Source organism: Montipora capricornis, chromosome 4 (assembly GCF_036669925.1).
Source record: "Montipora capricornis isolate CH-2021 chromosome 4, ASM3666992v2, whole genome shotgun sequence".
Lineage (NCBI taxonomy): Eukaryota > Metazoa > Cnidaria > Anthozoa > Scleractinia > Acroporidae > Montipora > Montipora capricornis.
In genome coordinates this window covers 53,818,790-53,836,024 of record NC_090886.1, presented here as the reverse complement: position 1 = coordinate 53,836,024, position 17,235 = coordinate 53,818,790, and the positions used below count along the sequence as shown (strand labels likewise).

The 17,235-nt window shown below is 39.0% G+C and overlaps 3 protein-coding genes across 5 annotated transcripts in view; 1 reads left to right on the top strand and 2 right to left on the bottom strand.

The window, feature by feature from the left end:
• Positions 1-46: 46 nt before the first annotated feature.
• LOC138047464 (sn-1-specific diacylglycerol lipase ABHD11-like) lies at positions 47-4,054 on the top strand. Its single transcript, XM_068894330.1, has 5 exons — positions 47-195; positions 844-991; positions 1,069-1,401; positions 2,359-2,546; positions 3,683-4,054. The coding sequence occupies exons 1-5, from the start codon at positions 77-79 to the stop codon at positions 3,852-3,854; spliced, it is 960 nt and encodes a 319-aa protein (XP_068750431.1). The 5' UTR covers positions 47-76; the 3' UTR covers positions 3,855-4,054.
• An 85-nt stretch (positions 4,055-4,139) lies between these two features.
• LOC138047466 (myb-like protein X) lies at positions 4,140-8,290 on the bottom strand. Its single transcript, XM_068894332.1, has 5 exons — positions 8,132-8,290; positions 7,247-7,282; positions 5,309-5,343; positions 5,063-5,141; positions 4,140-4,655 (listed from the first exon to the last, which is right to left on the bottom strand). Exons 4-5 carry the CDS (start codon positions 5,096-5,098, stop codon positions 4,401-4,403), a joined length of 291 nt encoding a protein of 96 aa, XP_068750433.1. The 5' UTR covers positions 5,099-5,141; positions 5,309-5,343; positions 7,247-7,282; positions 8,132-8,290; the 3' UTR covers positions 4,140-4,400.
• A 4,443-nt stretch (positions 8,291-12,733) lies between these two features.
• Positions 12,734-17,235, bottom strand: part of LOC138047453 (small G protein signaling modulator 1-like) — a 30,432-nt gene continuing 25,930 nt past the window's right edge. For all 3 annotated transcript variants that reach the window (XM_068894304.1, XM_068894306.1, XM_068894305.1), the window contains 2 exons: positions 16,759-16,814; positions 12,734-16,603 (listed from right to left, as the gene is read on the bottom strand). In XM_068894304.1, the coding sequence (XP_068750405.1) occupies positions 16,515-16,603; positions 16,759-16,814 (145 nt within the window). In that variant the 3' untranslated portion in view covers positions 12,734-16,514. The remainder of the gene's footprint in view (positions 16,604-16,758; positions 16,815-17,235) is intronic.

Genomic DNA, 17,235 nt, shown 5'->3' with positions numbered 1-17,235 from the left:
AGCCTAGGCTTTTCTCAGTTAACATAGAAGGCCTGGTTCTGAAGATTTGCGTTAAACGCCTGGCAGTTTGTGTGTAATGGGCCATTTCAGACTAAATAAATTGCTTTCTTTCGTTGATAAGCGAAGAGTTTTCTTTGGATGTCGATGTATAGCAGTAGTTCACAACGTTTTACATTGTAGCTCTTTAAATGCAAGGTAGGACAATGATTTGACGTCACTTTTATACACCTTTCACGTTGGACGGATGGAGTGTCCTCCCGCTACTCATAGATTCTACAATAAGAGACAGCAGACTCGCTGTCTAAAATGGCAGTGATAATTTGAAATAGGTGATTAAAAATTTTTGGTGAATTTTATCATAAAGGCATTGCAAACTTAGTCTAAAAAAATCTCCAGTCAAATTTAAAGGAAGGTCCCAGAAAAGTATCTACAAAAACTAACACGAATAATATTGCAATTATATCTTGGCTCATTTATCAGTTCCTCTCAAAGCAACAAGGTGCATGTATTTTTAAATTTTACTAGACCACTCTGTCACCTCAGCTAGTTACACGAAAATCAGCACAGTTCTGGGGGTGTCTTGAAAACAAACACCCCTAAGACCGTAAGACTCAAAAACGAAGTATCCCAAAACCCTCAATTTGGCTAACCCTAGGCTTAACTAGGTCTAAAGTTGGTTTTTAGACCTAGGGTTAGCTAAATTGAGGGTTTTGGGTTACTTTTCTTCATTTTCAAGTCTTGGGGATCTTTGTTTTCAAGACACCCCAGTTCTGGCATATCACACAAAATAAAAAGACAGTTGCATCTGGGAAAAAGTTGATGACATCCTTTGTTTTTTTCAAGTTCACCAGTTAGAATAGCTTATGACCATACTGATGCAAGTTCTGATGGAGAAGACTTGCCTCCTTTGGTGATTCTTCATGGACTATTTGGATCTAAAACAAATTGGAGAACGCTAGCAAAACGCTTCCATAAGGACACTGGAAGAAAGGTACTGTTTAGTTCATTTCTTTATGCAAATTTCATCTGATTTATCACCAATACCTAAGTCTTCTTAATTCATTGCAGATTCTAACCATAGATGCAAGAAATCATGGGGAAAGTGAGCACAGTACGGAAATGAATTACCATGTTCAGGCTTTGGATGTGTGTAATCTATTTCAAGAACTTGAGCTTCCAAAGGCTGTTGTGATGGGGCACAGTATGGGTGGAAAAACAGCTATGACGTTGGCCTTATCTCATCCAGAATATGTACACAGTCTCATAGTTGTTGATATGTCGCCAACAAAACAAACATTAGATGATGATATTCCACGGTACTTAACAGCAAAACGAAACATGAACTTAAATCTTGTCAAAAACAAGCAAGATGCTGAACGGTTGTTGATGGATGTTGTTCCAGTAAGTTTTCCTGATTTAAAAATTATTTAAAGACTTTTCATTAAAATTGGAGGAAAAGGGAATTTGTTGGGCATATGTGGACATTCAATGCAGTTCTTTCCCCTTCTTTGCCTCAAGTTGAAGTAATCGAATTTAAAATATTCCTCATTAAGCACACATCGAGAATATGGTGAAATAGGCCACATCACACGCATTTGCATCAAGTTGACTGTAAGCACTCTCATGTCCAACAAGCTGAAACTCTTTCAATTTAACAAAACAACTGAAAGTTGTTCAATAATATTATTATTATTAGTTTATGAGACAACAGGGACAATCAGATTGCACACAAGGTCAGATGGTATACATACATACATAATCTTTATTTAACATGGGTAGAAACACTTAGCTGAAGCTATTTTACAGGTTTTCCACAAAATAATATTAAAGAAAAAAGAAATATATACATAAAAATGTAAGAATATGAATAAAATATCTGGTATCTAAAATAAATTTACAAAATTTAGGTAACTAAAATTTAATGTTCGTCACTTGTTTATTAAATTGTAAGCCTCCAGCGTTTAAACGCAATAATTATTCATTTGGAATACTACCAGTATTCCATTGTTTTACGGCAAAATATTTAAAAGAGTTTAAGCCATGCTTTGTAGTATTTACTTTTGGCAGTGATGGCATATTATTGCCCCTTAAATCGTACTTGTTATTTCTCATTTTAACGAGTTCCTTAATGCATGTGGGGGCGGTGCCTTGAAAACAAGCATTTATGGTTATATCAACATGTTCTGGACACGACGGTTTTCCAACGTGGTTTCTAAACCTATTCGCTGTAGCAGTTCATGGTATATGAGACTGAGGTTGAGTGACCATTGAGAAGGCTAGAAACATAACATCCGAGATTCAAAGTTTATGAATAATCATGTAATAGCTATTGATTTGATTGTGACGTTTTGTTCACAGAATGCATTTTTGAGGTCATTTTTCTTAACAAACCTTGTGAAAGGTGAAACTGGATTCAAATGGAGAATAAATTTAGAAGCCATAGAAAATAACATCTCTGAAGTGTCAGGTTTTCCAACACAATTTCCACATCAGAAGTACAATGGAAGAACGCTTTTTATTGGTGGTAGCAGATCAGACTATATTCAGTAAGTAGAATAACAAGAACCTTAGCCAGCCACTAACAACTGCATCAAGCTGATTGGAGGATGGGTGTATGTGCAGTTCAGCCACCAATCATAGTCCTTTGACCTCAGAAAATATAATGCTGCCATGACAGGCAGTAATCTAGATATTTGCATATGCCTACTGTAGTCATTTAGCCACTTGTAACACTGTTTGGGTGGAATCGGAGAAAGAATTAAAGGGACAGAAAACATCAAGAGGACCCAGTGAATCCAATCTTCCAAGCAAAAACTCGTTTTGCTTAACACATATGGGGCAAAATTACTGAATGCTGATTAGCTGAGATAGAGGGCATTTTTTCATAATCACACCGGCATGATTACTTGATTGATTAACAGCTGCTTATCCAGAGCAAGCGAATCTTCTTGCAGATTCTGATTAATCTGCCTTTTGTCCACATATAAAATTTTAAGTGCTAGCTTATTTCTTTTGACAGCAAATTATGATTTCTTGAATTGAACTTTAACCAAATGAGAGTGTTTACTGTAATTTTAAGATTAAAGTGCTTGTTGAAGTGATGGGTTATTTAAGTTGATTGTCATTGGTCACGGCTTTGAATGGGCTCCCCTCAATAATTTTGCTTTTTATGTGTTACACAGGTAATCACAGTGTGCCCTTTGGGAAATACAAATGTAAGGATATTTTCACTTGCATTTTCAAAAGTTTTCCAAATTGCCCTCATCACGAATTTTGCAAAAATTTTGAAAATGCACGTGAAATTAATCCCTCATTCACACCTCAAATTCCCTAGGGAGCCCTCCATTAAAGAGTAAAATAGTCTGGCATTAGACAGAGTAAAATCTATTGAGTATCACTCTCAGGGGTCAATGGGTTAATAATTATTGTAATTGTCATTGGGCCCATGTGATTCCATATACTTAACACACCATGTTAAGGTGCTCAGTGGATGTGATATTTTATAGCTTCTTGCATCTGCTTAAGTTGCTTCAGTAACTGATTATTTCCCCCCAAGAAAATCACAACTAGATTAAAAGCTTGAATTTAGTTGCATTTAATTTAGCAGCACACACATTAGCATGCTTATCTCCAATACCGGGGTATTTTGCATTATCTCATCAAGAATTTTCCCTTTCTCTAGGGCTGAAGAATTTGCTGGTATACAGAAACTTTTTCCAAGAGCTGACCTAAAATTTATCCCAGACAGTGGACACTGGCCTCATGCAGAAAAACCATTGGAATTTGCAAAAACTGTAACAGAGTTCCTTGATGAATGCCTTCAAGATCATAATGAATTTCAAGATGAAAACTGATAATTTCAGGATAAACGAGTTAATAGTGTTCCCTTCCCAAAGGCCACAGAAATTTGCGAAGCATGACAGTTCCTTCCTGAATGAGCAGATGCAGATCCAACTAAAAGGCCAACCAAACTCACCACCAAGATGCATACACAAGACATTGACTAGGGTTTTTTGTAAATACGACCAAATAAAATTATTTTAGTGTGCTCACACCTTTCAACATTATTTCTTGATGGTTTACCTCAATTAAACAATATGCCTTAGTGCATGGTTGGTCAAGAGTAAAAAGGCAAAACATTTTGACATATTTGCACTTTTATTATATTTTCCATAAACAGCATTTTTGACAGCTCTTATCACCATTCTCATCAGGTCTCAAGATGATACCATCAGCAACCGTTACAATGATTTATTCACAACTGCATCATTATATCTTGAAACCTTTTAAGTTCATGGTTGACCAGAAAGCCTTAAAAAACTCTGTTTTACTCACTAATATTTCTCTGTGAAAATATCAAGGCAGTCTTCTTCTAAACACTGCTGAAATGTTCCTATATTTTAGAGTTCTGTGTGTTCGGTAGTATCACCACCCTCTTCCTCTTCTTCAAATTCTTCTGTTTCAGGCCATTCAGTTCCTTCCTCATCCTCAAGATCTCTATCTTCCTCCTCTTCCCATGGTTCATCAGGCTCCTCTGGTTCATCTTCCCACGGTTCCTCAGGCACTTCACTTCTTGCCTCCTTGGATTTTGCCATGCCATGTTTTTCCAGAATCTGACAGATCTCCTCCATACTCTTCTCCGAAACATCCTCCTCCTTGTAAAACATGTAACACAAAGAGATTTCATCTCACATATGAAGGACACTCATGGGGTCAAATCAAACACCATAAAGCGTTCTATCATAAATAACCCTCTGATTACAGAAAAGCTTGTTGTCCAAGGTAACATTTCTCTAAGCATTTCCATCCCAACCAAGTGTGACATAAGACACCAGGAACTTCAATCCCTGCTCTTTGAAAAGAGAGTAAAGGTTTTTCATCATCCTACTGGCTGGACATGAACACTGAAAAGTAGTCTATCCTCTTAGCAGACGAAAATGCTCCCACTATCTGAACAACAAGATTATGGTCCACATTCTGTGCAGTCTAACTTTTAGTGAAATGAAATGCATACAATATAAAAAATATATAAAAAATTGATTAGTTCAAAATGAAGACACACCAGAACAACTTTATTCTCAGCATCCAAAAATATCATTGTTGGATCCTTGCCAGGGATATACTTGATCTTCACATCATGGCTTTGTTTCATTAAGGACAAAACATCAGCAATATGACTTACATAGCGCTCCTAGGAAAGAGGAAGGTGAGCACTCTTCAGTGGCCATTCACCCTCCCCAAGAGGAGTGCACTGTACATGTGTAACATTATTGAAGGCCTTGATTATCTTTTACACAATAAAGGATACTAATGAGGCAATAACTCTCCAATGAAAGCCTTCACCTGTGAACACAACAGAAAAGTAAAATGGACAGTTGTAACTTCTCACACTGCTGTTATTACAACAAGAATCCTTGAACAGTGATGATTTTTAAGATGATTCACGTTCTTTCTTGTGCACAAATTCAACCAGTTTTCAAGAAAAGCTATGTTTGGCTTATGATTGGGTAGTGATCGCACTGCTTAATTTATTTCAAGTTACAAAATGCTAAGATCCACACACACCCATATCACAACTTTGTGCTTACAAGTAAATTTGGGTGGCTCTTGACCTCCCTTGGAACAAACATGTGTTTTCTGAGACATGGATACCAAGACTTAGTTTTCTTCTTGAAATGTGTTAATGGCCTAGTTAATGTACCGAGCGAAGTCCTCCAACTCCTATAGGTCCGGTACGTGTAATTAGATCCACTAGGGATAAGAATGTGCCAGCTTTCCGTCCCCCGGATTGTACGACCATAACGTGCCAGCACTCGTTTTTTAGCCTGGCCTCTAGAATTTGGAAGGCTCTGCCCACACACTTAATGAACAAACAAATTAGTCTGAAATGAACTCATGGCACTTCTCCACAATTACTACTCCAGCACTCTTGTGATGTCTTATGACCCTGAGGACCCTTGATCCTGGAAAACTGTTTGCCTCAAAAATGCAATTGTGTGCACAGTCTTTCCAGCCACACCTCCTGTTGCTATTAATTACATGCTTTAGGTAATGCAGATTATTAGAGTCTTTTAAGCACTAGTTTCTTTTAGTTCAGGGCCCACAGTAAATGGTTTCTGCAGTTTTGGTGTCCCCGCCAGTTATTTAATTTACATTTTATTACATTTTGGCGAAGCTTAATAAAATAAAAATAAAATAAAAAATACCACCCATGACCATTAACTCCTATATATCAAGCTCAATAAGTAGTTGCAAGTGATAATTGGCTCTGTCTCATAACATTAGGTTGTTTTATCAACTTTGAAATTAAACCAATGGAGCAAAATGAATCCATCTTTTTTGGGACACAGCTAAAAGGGAATCTTTGCTGACCTCATTGTTTGAGGACAGTGCCTACTAATTCAAAGGTATTTTTGCGTGGCTTACTGAATGTGCGGGAAAAGCAGATCTTAACAAGTGTTATTGAAATCCAAAAAGAAAATTTGGGGTAACCACGCATTTCTCAAAGATAATTAATCAACCATATTTGTAAAAAGCTTTAAAATGTAGATCATTGTATGGCATTCTTTTCCAAATTGAAGCTTAATTATCTCTGGAAAATGCATGGCTACCCCTAATTTTCTTTTTGGATACCAAGAGCACTTGCTAAGTTCTAGTTTCTCAGCATAGTTTTAAACCGTGCAAAAATATCCCTGTATTAATAACCACCACCCATTGGAAATCCGAATATCTCTAGATGTGCAGAACATATATTTATTATATGACTAGCTCCGTGAGCGGGCAAGATGAACCAAATCGCGCGCTCTGATTGGCTACCCGAGCGGGCAAGATGGAGCGATACTGCCCGCTCGGGATTTCTCGCTTGGTCCCGCAAGATCAAAGATCATTTTTTGGTGTTTTAAGTCATATAATAAATCCTTTATTGACCAAGATTGTTCAGTCAAGATGACTGGATATTGGCCTCGTTCTTTTTTTGCGTGTTTATGGACCCCGACTTCGTCTCGGTCCATAAACACGCAAAAAAAGAACTTGGCCAATATCCAGTCATCTTGACCTCACGCTTGGTCAATAACCCATACATATATACGCAATAACAACAGTAGGCACTGTCCTTAAATTTTGTTCACATCAGCCTATTTGTCACCAAACTACAACTTTCAAAAGCATGAAAATTTTCACATTTAATAATTTATACTCATGAAACGTAAGCCACATGTAAAAAGTTGTGAAAGGAAAAAGACCGTACCTCTGGAAGAGAATTCAAGCGTCATCCACCACATGTCTGGAGGAATAAAACAATGATAATGGGAGTCTTTGGGCAAAGCAATTTTTCTACACAAAAATAATTCTTTCTTAAATTTTCACTTCCCTTTCGTGGAATCTGTTCACAACTTTTAGATTTTCATTCAAATTTCACCTGATTTCACAGCACAGCAAAGAACGGGAAAAAGGGAACACAAAGAAATCAACTGAAATTACCTTGTGGTTAATAATTAAAGAGATCAGCAAAATTAATAATCTTTAGTACTTCCTGAAACAAACTATTTCAGTTTCACAACTGGCATCATATTACTTCCATCAACCACAAAGGGGCGGATTAAATTTTCATGCCAAGACACACTTCACTTCACTAATTTGGGATGCAACAGGACCTGTTGGGACAAGAGGATTCGCCACGCTATCGCGGCCCTACTTTCCAGCTCCGTATCAACGAAAAACAGATTCTGATAAGATGCCAAACGGCAAGCTCATTCCGAGGTGGAGAAACTTTTGATGAAATAACACTTTACCCAACTTCTGTCAACATCTCGGCATATCTGCTACATAAGCAAGTCTTCGTTAGGTGAATCATACAAGCTTGGATGAGTACGGATCGATGGCGCTACTGTAGGGCTTGCTTAAACAGGCTTAAGCCAACTGCAGTTCGACGGTCCGAAAAACACACAAGAAAACTGAAAAACCTTAAGCTTTCACAAAACTTGAAAAAAAAAACAGAAAAAGGATATTATATTCTTTCCAAAGCTTACATGTACGAACACCTCGTTGTGCACGTTTAATATAAATTTCGAGGAAACCTCTTACACTAGTAGCTCTTTAAAGCTCAAATGATTTGTAAAATGCCTCAACTAACCTCCAAGCGAGCTCTCACAATTGACCCACTTTTGGCATCTTGTCTATCTTTACAAATTACAGTGCCTGAAAAAAGGGAGACAAGAAGCAAAACCGACACCCGGAGCAGACTCCACATCTTGCAATCCGTCGTTCCCACTTGCGCTTTGCTTTTACACCTGGGACGACCTGGGACAATGTTAACTTGTCGGAATCTCATCGGAAGTTTCCGAGCATATCCGACACATGCTAAAGTGCACGAGGGGTACTGGGTCATGGATCGCATGCATGAACAGTTCGCTTCATTACTTCAATTTCCTTCCAAATGGTTATAAAAACAGCCACGTTTTTCAACCCGGACGCAATACAGGGCCATCCAGCGACCGGATTTCTTAAAATTTGATAGAATTGCCTAAAATGGTATCGTATAAACTCTTGTTCTTAGGCCATCGTAGCTTGATTAAGAAAATAACACAAACAGCGGTGATAAACATTGTATTCCAACGCATTTTTATAAAACGTACATGTTGCATAGGAAACGTCAAGTTTTATAAAAATGCGTTGGAATACAATGTTTATCACCACTGTTTGTGTTATTTTCTTAATCTGCCTAAAATGGTTTCCACAAATGAATCAGTCTGGAGCTGTTGTTTGCTCCTCGTCATGGGCTCCTGATATTACACAGTCGTCCTTTTTTCCCGAAAATGTTAGGGGACATTTGCTTAAAATGAGATTGTCGGAAAACTCTGGAGAAAATGATAGCAGTTATAAATCCTCAAACTTTATACTATTTCTATCTTACTCACACATCAAGTGAAGCTACGATCCTCGCAGTTATAAGCGCAATTTTAGAGTAGCCTGAAAAATTTAGGACTTCAACAGGGTTTGAACCCGTGACCTCAGGCTCAGCTCTCCACGCAATAGCTACAATTGCGTTCATAAATGCGAGGATCATAGCTTCACTTGATTTCATATCCGCAGTTCATTATATGATTCATTTCACATATCATTTCGTTCGTTACTCAACCATGTCAACTCACTATTTTTCCGAAATACCTGTTCAGAGAAATGTCCAAAATCTTAATGCTCCTCAAAAGTGTGAGTTCTAATATTCGAGAATTCTAATACTTGAAACAGAGGAACGCATGCCTGTTAGGGAGAAGCTAGAGTGAAGTGCTTAGCCTTGAGGAATTTAGCAAGGTCATTGGGGCTTTGCCCACAGGGTAGGACGGAATTCCTGCAGAGGTCATCAAGAGTGGAAAGGGTCCAGTCCTTATACGTACATCTGCACTCTCTTCTGTGTCACTTCTGGGAAGAAGGGGAACTTCCAGAGGACATGAGAAACTGTAAAGTTGACTTTGTCACTGTCTACGAAAACAACAAGGCGATCGCAGTGCCTGCAATAACTATAAAGTGATCTCCGTTTTCAGGGTGCTATTCGCTCTTGAGGCCATGAGCAAACTCAGGAAACTTTTCGAGAGGGCATATCTTGAATCACAATGCGGCTTCGGGTCGCAACGTTCCACTGCGGTCATGTTAAGACCTGGTAACAGAGGACGAGAACGACTACGAGTGCGAGATTTTCTCATAGAACAACAGTGAGCGCGCGCAAAGCAGCGTCATTTGAGAGGGAAAAACGTGACAACGTCGTCATTTTAGTACGAGGTTTTGCAAAAATGTCCTCTTTTCAAAACAAGCCACCAATACGGTATACAAAAATTTGGTTTTATCAACGGAGTTGATAATGTAAATTGGCCACCGTACAGAGATTCTAAAAGCTGACGTTTCGAGCGTTAGCCCTTCGTCAGAGCGAATCGAGGGATTATGGGTTACGTGTAGTTTTTATAGTAGAGTAGGAGCTACGCTATTGGTGGTAACATGGCAACGTGAAAAATAGGAATATATTAGTTAAATGAAAAGCGTTCGTTAATACCGTGAGGATTAAGGGTGCCGATTTGAAAGATGAATTTTTGTTCCAGATTCTTGCGGCTTTCCGTAGTACCTAGATGTAGGGAAAGGCCGCAGATAGCCATGTGTTTTTTGTGGTAGTACCTAGATGTAGGCCTTTCCCTACATCTAGGTACTACGGAAAGCCGCAAGAATCTGGAACAAAAATTCATCTTTCAAATCGGCACCCTTAATCCTCACGGTATTAATGAACGCTTTTCATTTAACTAATATATTCCTATTTTTCACGTTGCCATGTTACCACCAATAGCGTAGCTCCTACTCTACTATAAAAACTACACGTAACCCATAATCCCTCGATTCGCTCTGACGAAGGGCTAACGCTTGAAACGTCAGCTTTTAGAATCTCTGTACGGTGGCCAATTTACATTATCAACTCCGTTGATAAAACCAAATTTTTGTATACTACTTCCCCACCGACGCAGCACCACAGTTTCTTTAGAAACTACCCCTTCACCAACACGGTAGCCGTTTTGGCATTTTTCGACCAGGAAAAGGCTCAGTTACCAGGTTACCAGTTATAAGAATAACTGAGCAACCTATGCTGCTAACAAAGGGTAAGATTCATCGTCCAGGTGATAAATTTTTTAAGTATTTTCACTTAAAACAGGCAGTCAAATCTCGTACTCGTTCTCGTTGTCGTACTAGAATCTTAAAGTCCCTAATAGGGATGTGCCGCTGAATGGGGTCACATTTTCTCGACTGGATTGACTATAATGGGGGTTGCATTTTCAACATACGTACTCTTGTTTAGTTTCATTATCTATATATATCGTAACATTATTATCCAAGTTATTGTAATTTAATATCGTAGTTACTGTGTAATTTGTATTGTTATTTTAGAGTACATTCGGAGATACTAGCATATTTCTTTGCTACTCTAAAAATCCGAATCGAAATAAAGTTATGTATGTATGTATCAGTAACTCTACAACCTGTCCAGACTGAAGAAGATCGACTGAGGTCCACATGGTTCTCATTTGTGACCTGCTATTCGCAGGTAATGCTGCCCTGGCGCTCACAAGGTGCAAGACCTACAAATCCTTATGAATCGCTTTTCCAAAGAGTGTGATGACTTCAATCAGTCTGAAGAAGACCAACATCATGCACCGGGACACTGTAAGTCAGCCAATTATTACCATCAATTACTACCAGCTGGATCATGAGTAAACGTATTTTCTTAGCTCGCATAAAAAGTAACTGACAACCTCTCCTCTGTATATCATCCCGTTTGTCAGAACTGAGCGTTTGAAGAGAACTTTTGTAAATAGAGTTTTTTTTTTTAACTTCAAATAGCTACTTTATTACAATCCAATCCAATACAATACATGCATTACAACAGAGCAACAATAAAATTAGTGTTAACGATAACTAAGAACTTAACTACACAAACCAGACTGTGATGTACTGAAAATAATGCAGAGTGGTTGCTCAGAGTGTAGCACTTCTGAAAATAGTTGCTTGTTCTCTGGTTGTTACAGTGCAACGCCCCGTGGACACCCAACAAACTTTCACATTTGACAACTACGTGTAAATACGTCAACTGAACAACCCATGCCATGGTGTTCAACTTACAACCGTGCGAATCTGGAAAGGAGGCGTGACTGTCAATCAAATTCGCACACCCTGACGGTAAGGCGCATCGCACTGTAATAGTTGTTAGTTAGATAATTAGCTGTCTGTATGACTGAATTTATATCATTGTAACTAAAAGCGTTTGTTGTTTAGAGTGTTTTAATAAAGACCTTTAAAATTATGGTTATTAAATCCAAAATCAGCCGACAGATTGGCCGTGCTACACCTTTTTTGCCAAGCTTTAAAGGAGGGGGGGGGAACCCCTGACCCTGATCACCACTGAAAATGGCTGTCTGGAGAGCCTGTGTCACAAGTACAAGGAAAGGTTACGTTTATACAAGCGTTGGCCGTGTAGCACTTATATTTTAAACAGAGTTAACTGGATAGAGTGTAATGTGAAGTGCTAGATTTCAATCCCATATGAACCATGTGAGCGTTAGCCCTACTGATGGAAATGGGCCCACACAAGGACAGAGAAAAACTCTGACTAGGGTGGGAATTGAACCCACGACCTTCGGGTTAGATCTCCGGTAGTAGCGGCGGAGAGTTTTTCTCTGTCCTTGTGTGAGCCCATTTCCATCAGTAGGGCTGACGCTCACATGGTTCATATGGGATAGAAATATAGCACTTCACATTACACTCTATCCAGTTAACTCTGTGTCACAAGTAGTCTCCTACATGAGAGTGAGTAATGGCCTCTGTACTCAAGACAAGAAAGGGGGCTCGACACTTACCACTTGCGTAACCAAGGGTTGGGTGCACTGTTACACATTGGTAATTACCAGCAGCAATCAAGATTAGGGAGGTGGGTTGGATTCCTGTTTTGCCATTGACGAAGCATTAGAAAGTAGTTGAATATTTTAGGGAGAATCGGTTTGTACATTTTCTATTAAAGTAAACACCCACATATAATGATGAGATCGATTATTTGTGCCGGAGCAAGATGGCGTATGGCATCACGATCGATACCCGAGGGGCATCCCGCGGGACCGACGCGATTAGAATGCGTTCTCCTTCATCGAACGCAAAAATTATATAAAGCGTAGCGCAGTTGCTGAAATAATGAAATGAAAACGAAATGTCAGAATATGCCTCAGAATAGGCCAGTAAAAGATGAGTTTTAATGGTCTCTCAGATTTCCCATTCAATTGTACATTTTTTTTTCTAAGATCAGCAATACTGGACTCTTTCTCAATTGTTAAACACTCTTCATGCCTGTCAAAACTAGGAGACATTGTTGCGGAAACGTCACTGGCGCAAGTGTCCAGTTTGCCAGTTTCAACACAAGGATCGGCTAAATTGCAGAATACCCTGCAACTTATTTGCACTTCATTGAAAAAGAATAAGCTCTATTGTATTCGACTCGTTCTTCAAAGAATGCCGCCTAGGAGAAACAATTATAGTGATGACCTGTTGCGGGGTATTTTGCAATTGCTCTCCAAATTTTGTTTCCGCTGAATTAGCCAATATCAAAAATACAATAATACTCTTTGTTTGTCCCTCCAAAATTTTACATTAGCATTGTTTCCAGTTTCTCTCGGGACCATTATAAGTTCCAAGAGAAAATAAAAACGATGCTTATGCAAATTTTGGAGGGACCAACAAAGAGTATAGTGGCTAATAGCATTATTTCTCAATTTTGGGCAGCTTCTGCAGGTACCGGAGTAGAAATTACGTAAAACAAAAGAACTCCAAATAAAGACTAATCCCGAGTGACCCAAAAAAAAATGCTTTTCAATACCTGCAGAAAGACCCCAATTTAGCCACTTCAGCAGCAATCCCAGAAAATGATTCTACAACAATGTTCACCTAGCCTTTAACGGCGCTAAAGACAATCAAACACAAAAGACATAACTAACCTAACTGCATAAAAAGAAAGAGCAAATCGGTTGTATTTCATTTCATTGACAAGGCAATAAGAATAAGCGACAAAAACGTAGTCACATTAGAGCGACTTTCATATGACTTTGAAAAATAAACTTTAAAACAGAACGTAAACAACATTTAATTGACTTATCAAACAAAAACAAACGAGCGCGACTTTTCATTGGCTTAGCGAACACGGATGCAAACAACGTCATCTCTCCATGGAACTTTTTGGAAAGCGATCGGCATTTCGCTTTGACGTCATGTGAGATGCAGTAAATTGATTGGACAATCGCACTGTTTACTGCCCATATTAGGAGTTTCCTTAGCGAGAATAAGGAGAAGCTTTGTTTTCATTGGTACGTGAAACAAATTCCGAAGACTGGTCATACGAAAGTCGCTCTAAGAGAAATAACATTATCCCTTTTTTCCCCCTTGTGTTACAATACTTAGAAGGAAGATAGCAGAGGAAAGGCAAAATCAAAGAAACTTCACCTGCAATATAAAAGAAAAAAGCGCACTTCGAAGAAACTGCTATAAAAATAAGTGTTTATTAAAACAAACTGCCGGGGAACTATAAGAGCACTCCGTACCCAAAGCGAGGTTTTCCCTCGCTATCACAAAAACTTGGAAAAAAATTATTACCAGTGGTTAATAGCAAAAACGGAATCAGAATTTGTTTGCAATCATTTTTAAAGTGCAGTATTAGGAATGAACTTTCAAGAGTTTCCCATTAAGGGTGGGGACTCAGAGGACAGACTATTCCAATCCTCCGCCTCCTGACACCCAACCCCTCTCGTCCAACATGTACAGTCTCAAATCCGACACAAAATGCTTCCTTAGTACCAAAAAGATAACTTTTTTGGCAGAGAGAAAAGTGTAGCGCTGAGCACAATTCCTAGACATTCTAACTCGCAAGAGTCTTCTGAAGAGAAATTCATTGTAAGCGTTGTCTGTTGATATGTCCATTGTTACTAGTAAAAGACTCCGCTGTTTTACTGAACTCCTTCAAGCAAAAAGTAATCGTCCAAACAGCACGACACCGATACATCTTAAATAAATAATTCATTATTCTTACAAAGGCAATAGGCCTTTTGCAACAATTGGTCACTTGACCTTTTTCACAAACACGATGATGATTCTGCTGAGTACATGAAATTACCATGCCGATTTTTATAAGCATATCGTTTAAACTGGTGTTTTTACAGTTGAAAGAAATTATTAGAATTTCAATGGGAAAAAGACGCTTTGCCCTCCAGTCATGCCTCAATGATTTTCATACAAATCCTTGTATTTCCCCAAGTTTTCAAACCACTTTTAATTTTTTCCCTCGCGGATTGACAGTCTGAAAATTTCAACCCTTGCACTTTTTATTCTCGCTTATTTGACCCTTGGTAAGAATAGGAATCTCGGCTCTGTCTCTGGCGCTTAATTATGGAAAATCCCACTAGAGCGCACTCACTTTTTTTCCGCCCGCGTGTACTTCGCTCAGCGGATTTACGTCCTTGAGCCTCGGCAGAGGAAAGAGGACCATATCCGTATTCTCTGTATTGGACTAAAACAAGCTTGCAATGGAGGCTAATGGGGGAGGGGGGGGGGGGGATTCTTTTCAAATGCAATTACATTCTGGATAACTCAAACACGTTTGTGACCAATGTTTTTGCAAAAGGCCTATTCTCGTGGGGATGGGGCGAAGGTACCCCACCCACAAGCAAAACGAGGACAGTAGAGATTTACATGACCCGTGAGCTTCAGTTGCCACTCCCTAAATCGCCTGGGATTTTTTCGTTCCGTCCCGACAGATTGCCATGGAAAATCCGTGGAAATACGCCTGATTCACAAGTCCACTGTCTGAGTGCCGTAGAAAGAAATTTATGAGCCAATTTTTTCCAATTAACTTTACGACGTACTGTTTGAATTTTTAACTTCTTGGACGTTTGTCACGCTCATTTGGTCAGTGTGACGAAAGGTAAATCTCATCATTGTTTGTGACAATTTATGGCAAAAAGAGGTTGCCATGGAAGAAAAACTGACCAGTAAAGTCACAAACCACGAGACAATAAGGCGTTGATCTATCTCATCCACGTGTCTCAATTAAAGCAATTCCAATAGGCCTTTTTCGATATATTAAAATTCAGCTTGAAAGAGAGGCTTAGAGGACAAAGACAAAGGAAAGTGGATGATATGCGTAAATATTTTTCACATTCACTCTAACGTGCTTCTATTGTACTTGTCCTCACTGCCTCACTATCAGGCTGAATATTTGATATTTCGAAAACGGCCTATTGGAACCCTCAGTACACCGACCAATAATTAAACGTTTTAAACGTGTGTTACGTTAGCCTAGTACGGAAAACAAATACTTTACGAGTTTCATAATATCCTTTAACTTCCACTAACTAAAAATATACACTACTGAATTGACAAAACATAATATCTATATATATATATACGTTTCTTACTATTTACAGACAATTTCAGTTGAAGACGAGTACAAATATGAGTGATTACAACGATCTCAGAATACTATTTCCTCGGGAGTATATTCTTCATCTTAAATGGATTTTTAAAGGTGTCACATAAGAGGTTAAGTTGCCCTCTAACAATGGCAACTTCCTAATACAAAGCTAACCCTTCCCGCCAATCAAATTTTACCACCTGGTCGCCATGGCTCTGCACTAATGACAAATCTCGGGGGATACACAAATTGAAGCCACAAGGTTGAATAAATAATTCTTGGAACCCTTTTATAACGGGTGTATGCAATCATTTGAATGTGTACCTGGCGGGATTGATGTCCGCGTGTGAGCTGTGCGAGCGGCGACGCCACGAGCAGTTTCCACGGCCGCGGGTGTCCACTCGTAAACATTCTTCCCGTGGCTTCGCCGCCCAAAAAATAAATTTCTTGTTTTTAAAATCGCGCCAGCGACGCGAATTGGCACTGAGTTTTAACTATCGTTATTTTTTTGTTTCGTAAGCTGACTGTTAATACTGTTTCACTGATTCTTGATGAGATCTTGGACTTTAGCGACCAGTCCCCTTGCTACGCTTAGGGCTGCTCTTGCATCATGCCGCTCTGCCATTTCTGGAAGTTGCAAGAAACCAGGACAACCTCCATCAGTATTTCTTAAAGTAATTTTCAAGGTCAAAAATTCGTCTTGAGAGAATTACAAAGAATCTTTGATTACATCCTTCCTTCAACGAACTGCTAGATGCTTTTTTAAAAGTTGAATGACTTACCATTGAAAAATTTGATGATATCGGTGAAGTCCATTTTGTTGTCCAAAATTATATCTCTGTATAGAAAGCAGAAGAAATTACTCACTATAAAAAATGCTATTTCCCGTTTCTGCTGCCATTCGCATTCGAATAGATACTGAAATATCACATTTAAGTGTTGACACCAGGAAGAGCGGGGCAGACGCCCGGTTGTTGCTTGAAAGTTATGGAGTGTTTTCACTCACGTGATCAGTAACCTTGTTTTTCCACCGAAACAAAAGAAAACGTTTGCATGATAATAGAACTCAATTCCCGGAGGATTAGTTTGGAACACCATCATGGCGGCCGTGACGTCACGTGAAACTCTCTATTCTTGATTTGCACTCACGTAATTCGCCCTTGTCACACGGCGGCCATATTGTCCCGGGAGACCAAAAAAGCTTTGTTTTACCATGCCAAGCCTTGCAGTGGAATCCATGGGGGTGAGGCTTGGCGTGG

Excerpts from the sequence above, each read along its gene's own strand:
- LOC138047464 (XM_068894330.1), top strand. The coding sequence starts at position 77 with ATGGGCCATTTCAGACTAAATAAATTGCTTTCTTTCGTTGATAAGCGA. Across the intron at positions 196-843 it reads TGTAGCTCTTTAAATGCAAG|TTCACCAGTTAGAATAGCTT; the intron begins GTAGGACAATGA and ends GTTTTTTTCAAG. Across the intron at positions 992-1,068 it reads ATAAGGACACTGGAAGAAAG|ATTCTAACCATAGATGCAAG; the intron begins GTACTGTTTAGT and ends AATTCATTGCAG.
- LOC138047466 (XM_068894332.1), bottom strand. The coding sequence starts at position 5,098 with ATGATATTTTTGGATGCTGAGAATAAAGTTGTTCTG. Across the intron at positions 4,656-5,062 it reads CTGAGAATAAAGTTGTTCTG|GAGGAGGATGTTTCGGAGAA; the intron begins GTGTGTCTTCAT and ends ATGTTTTACAAG.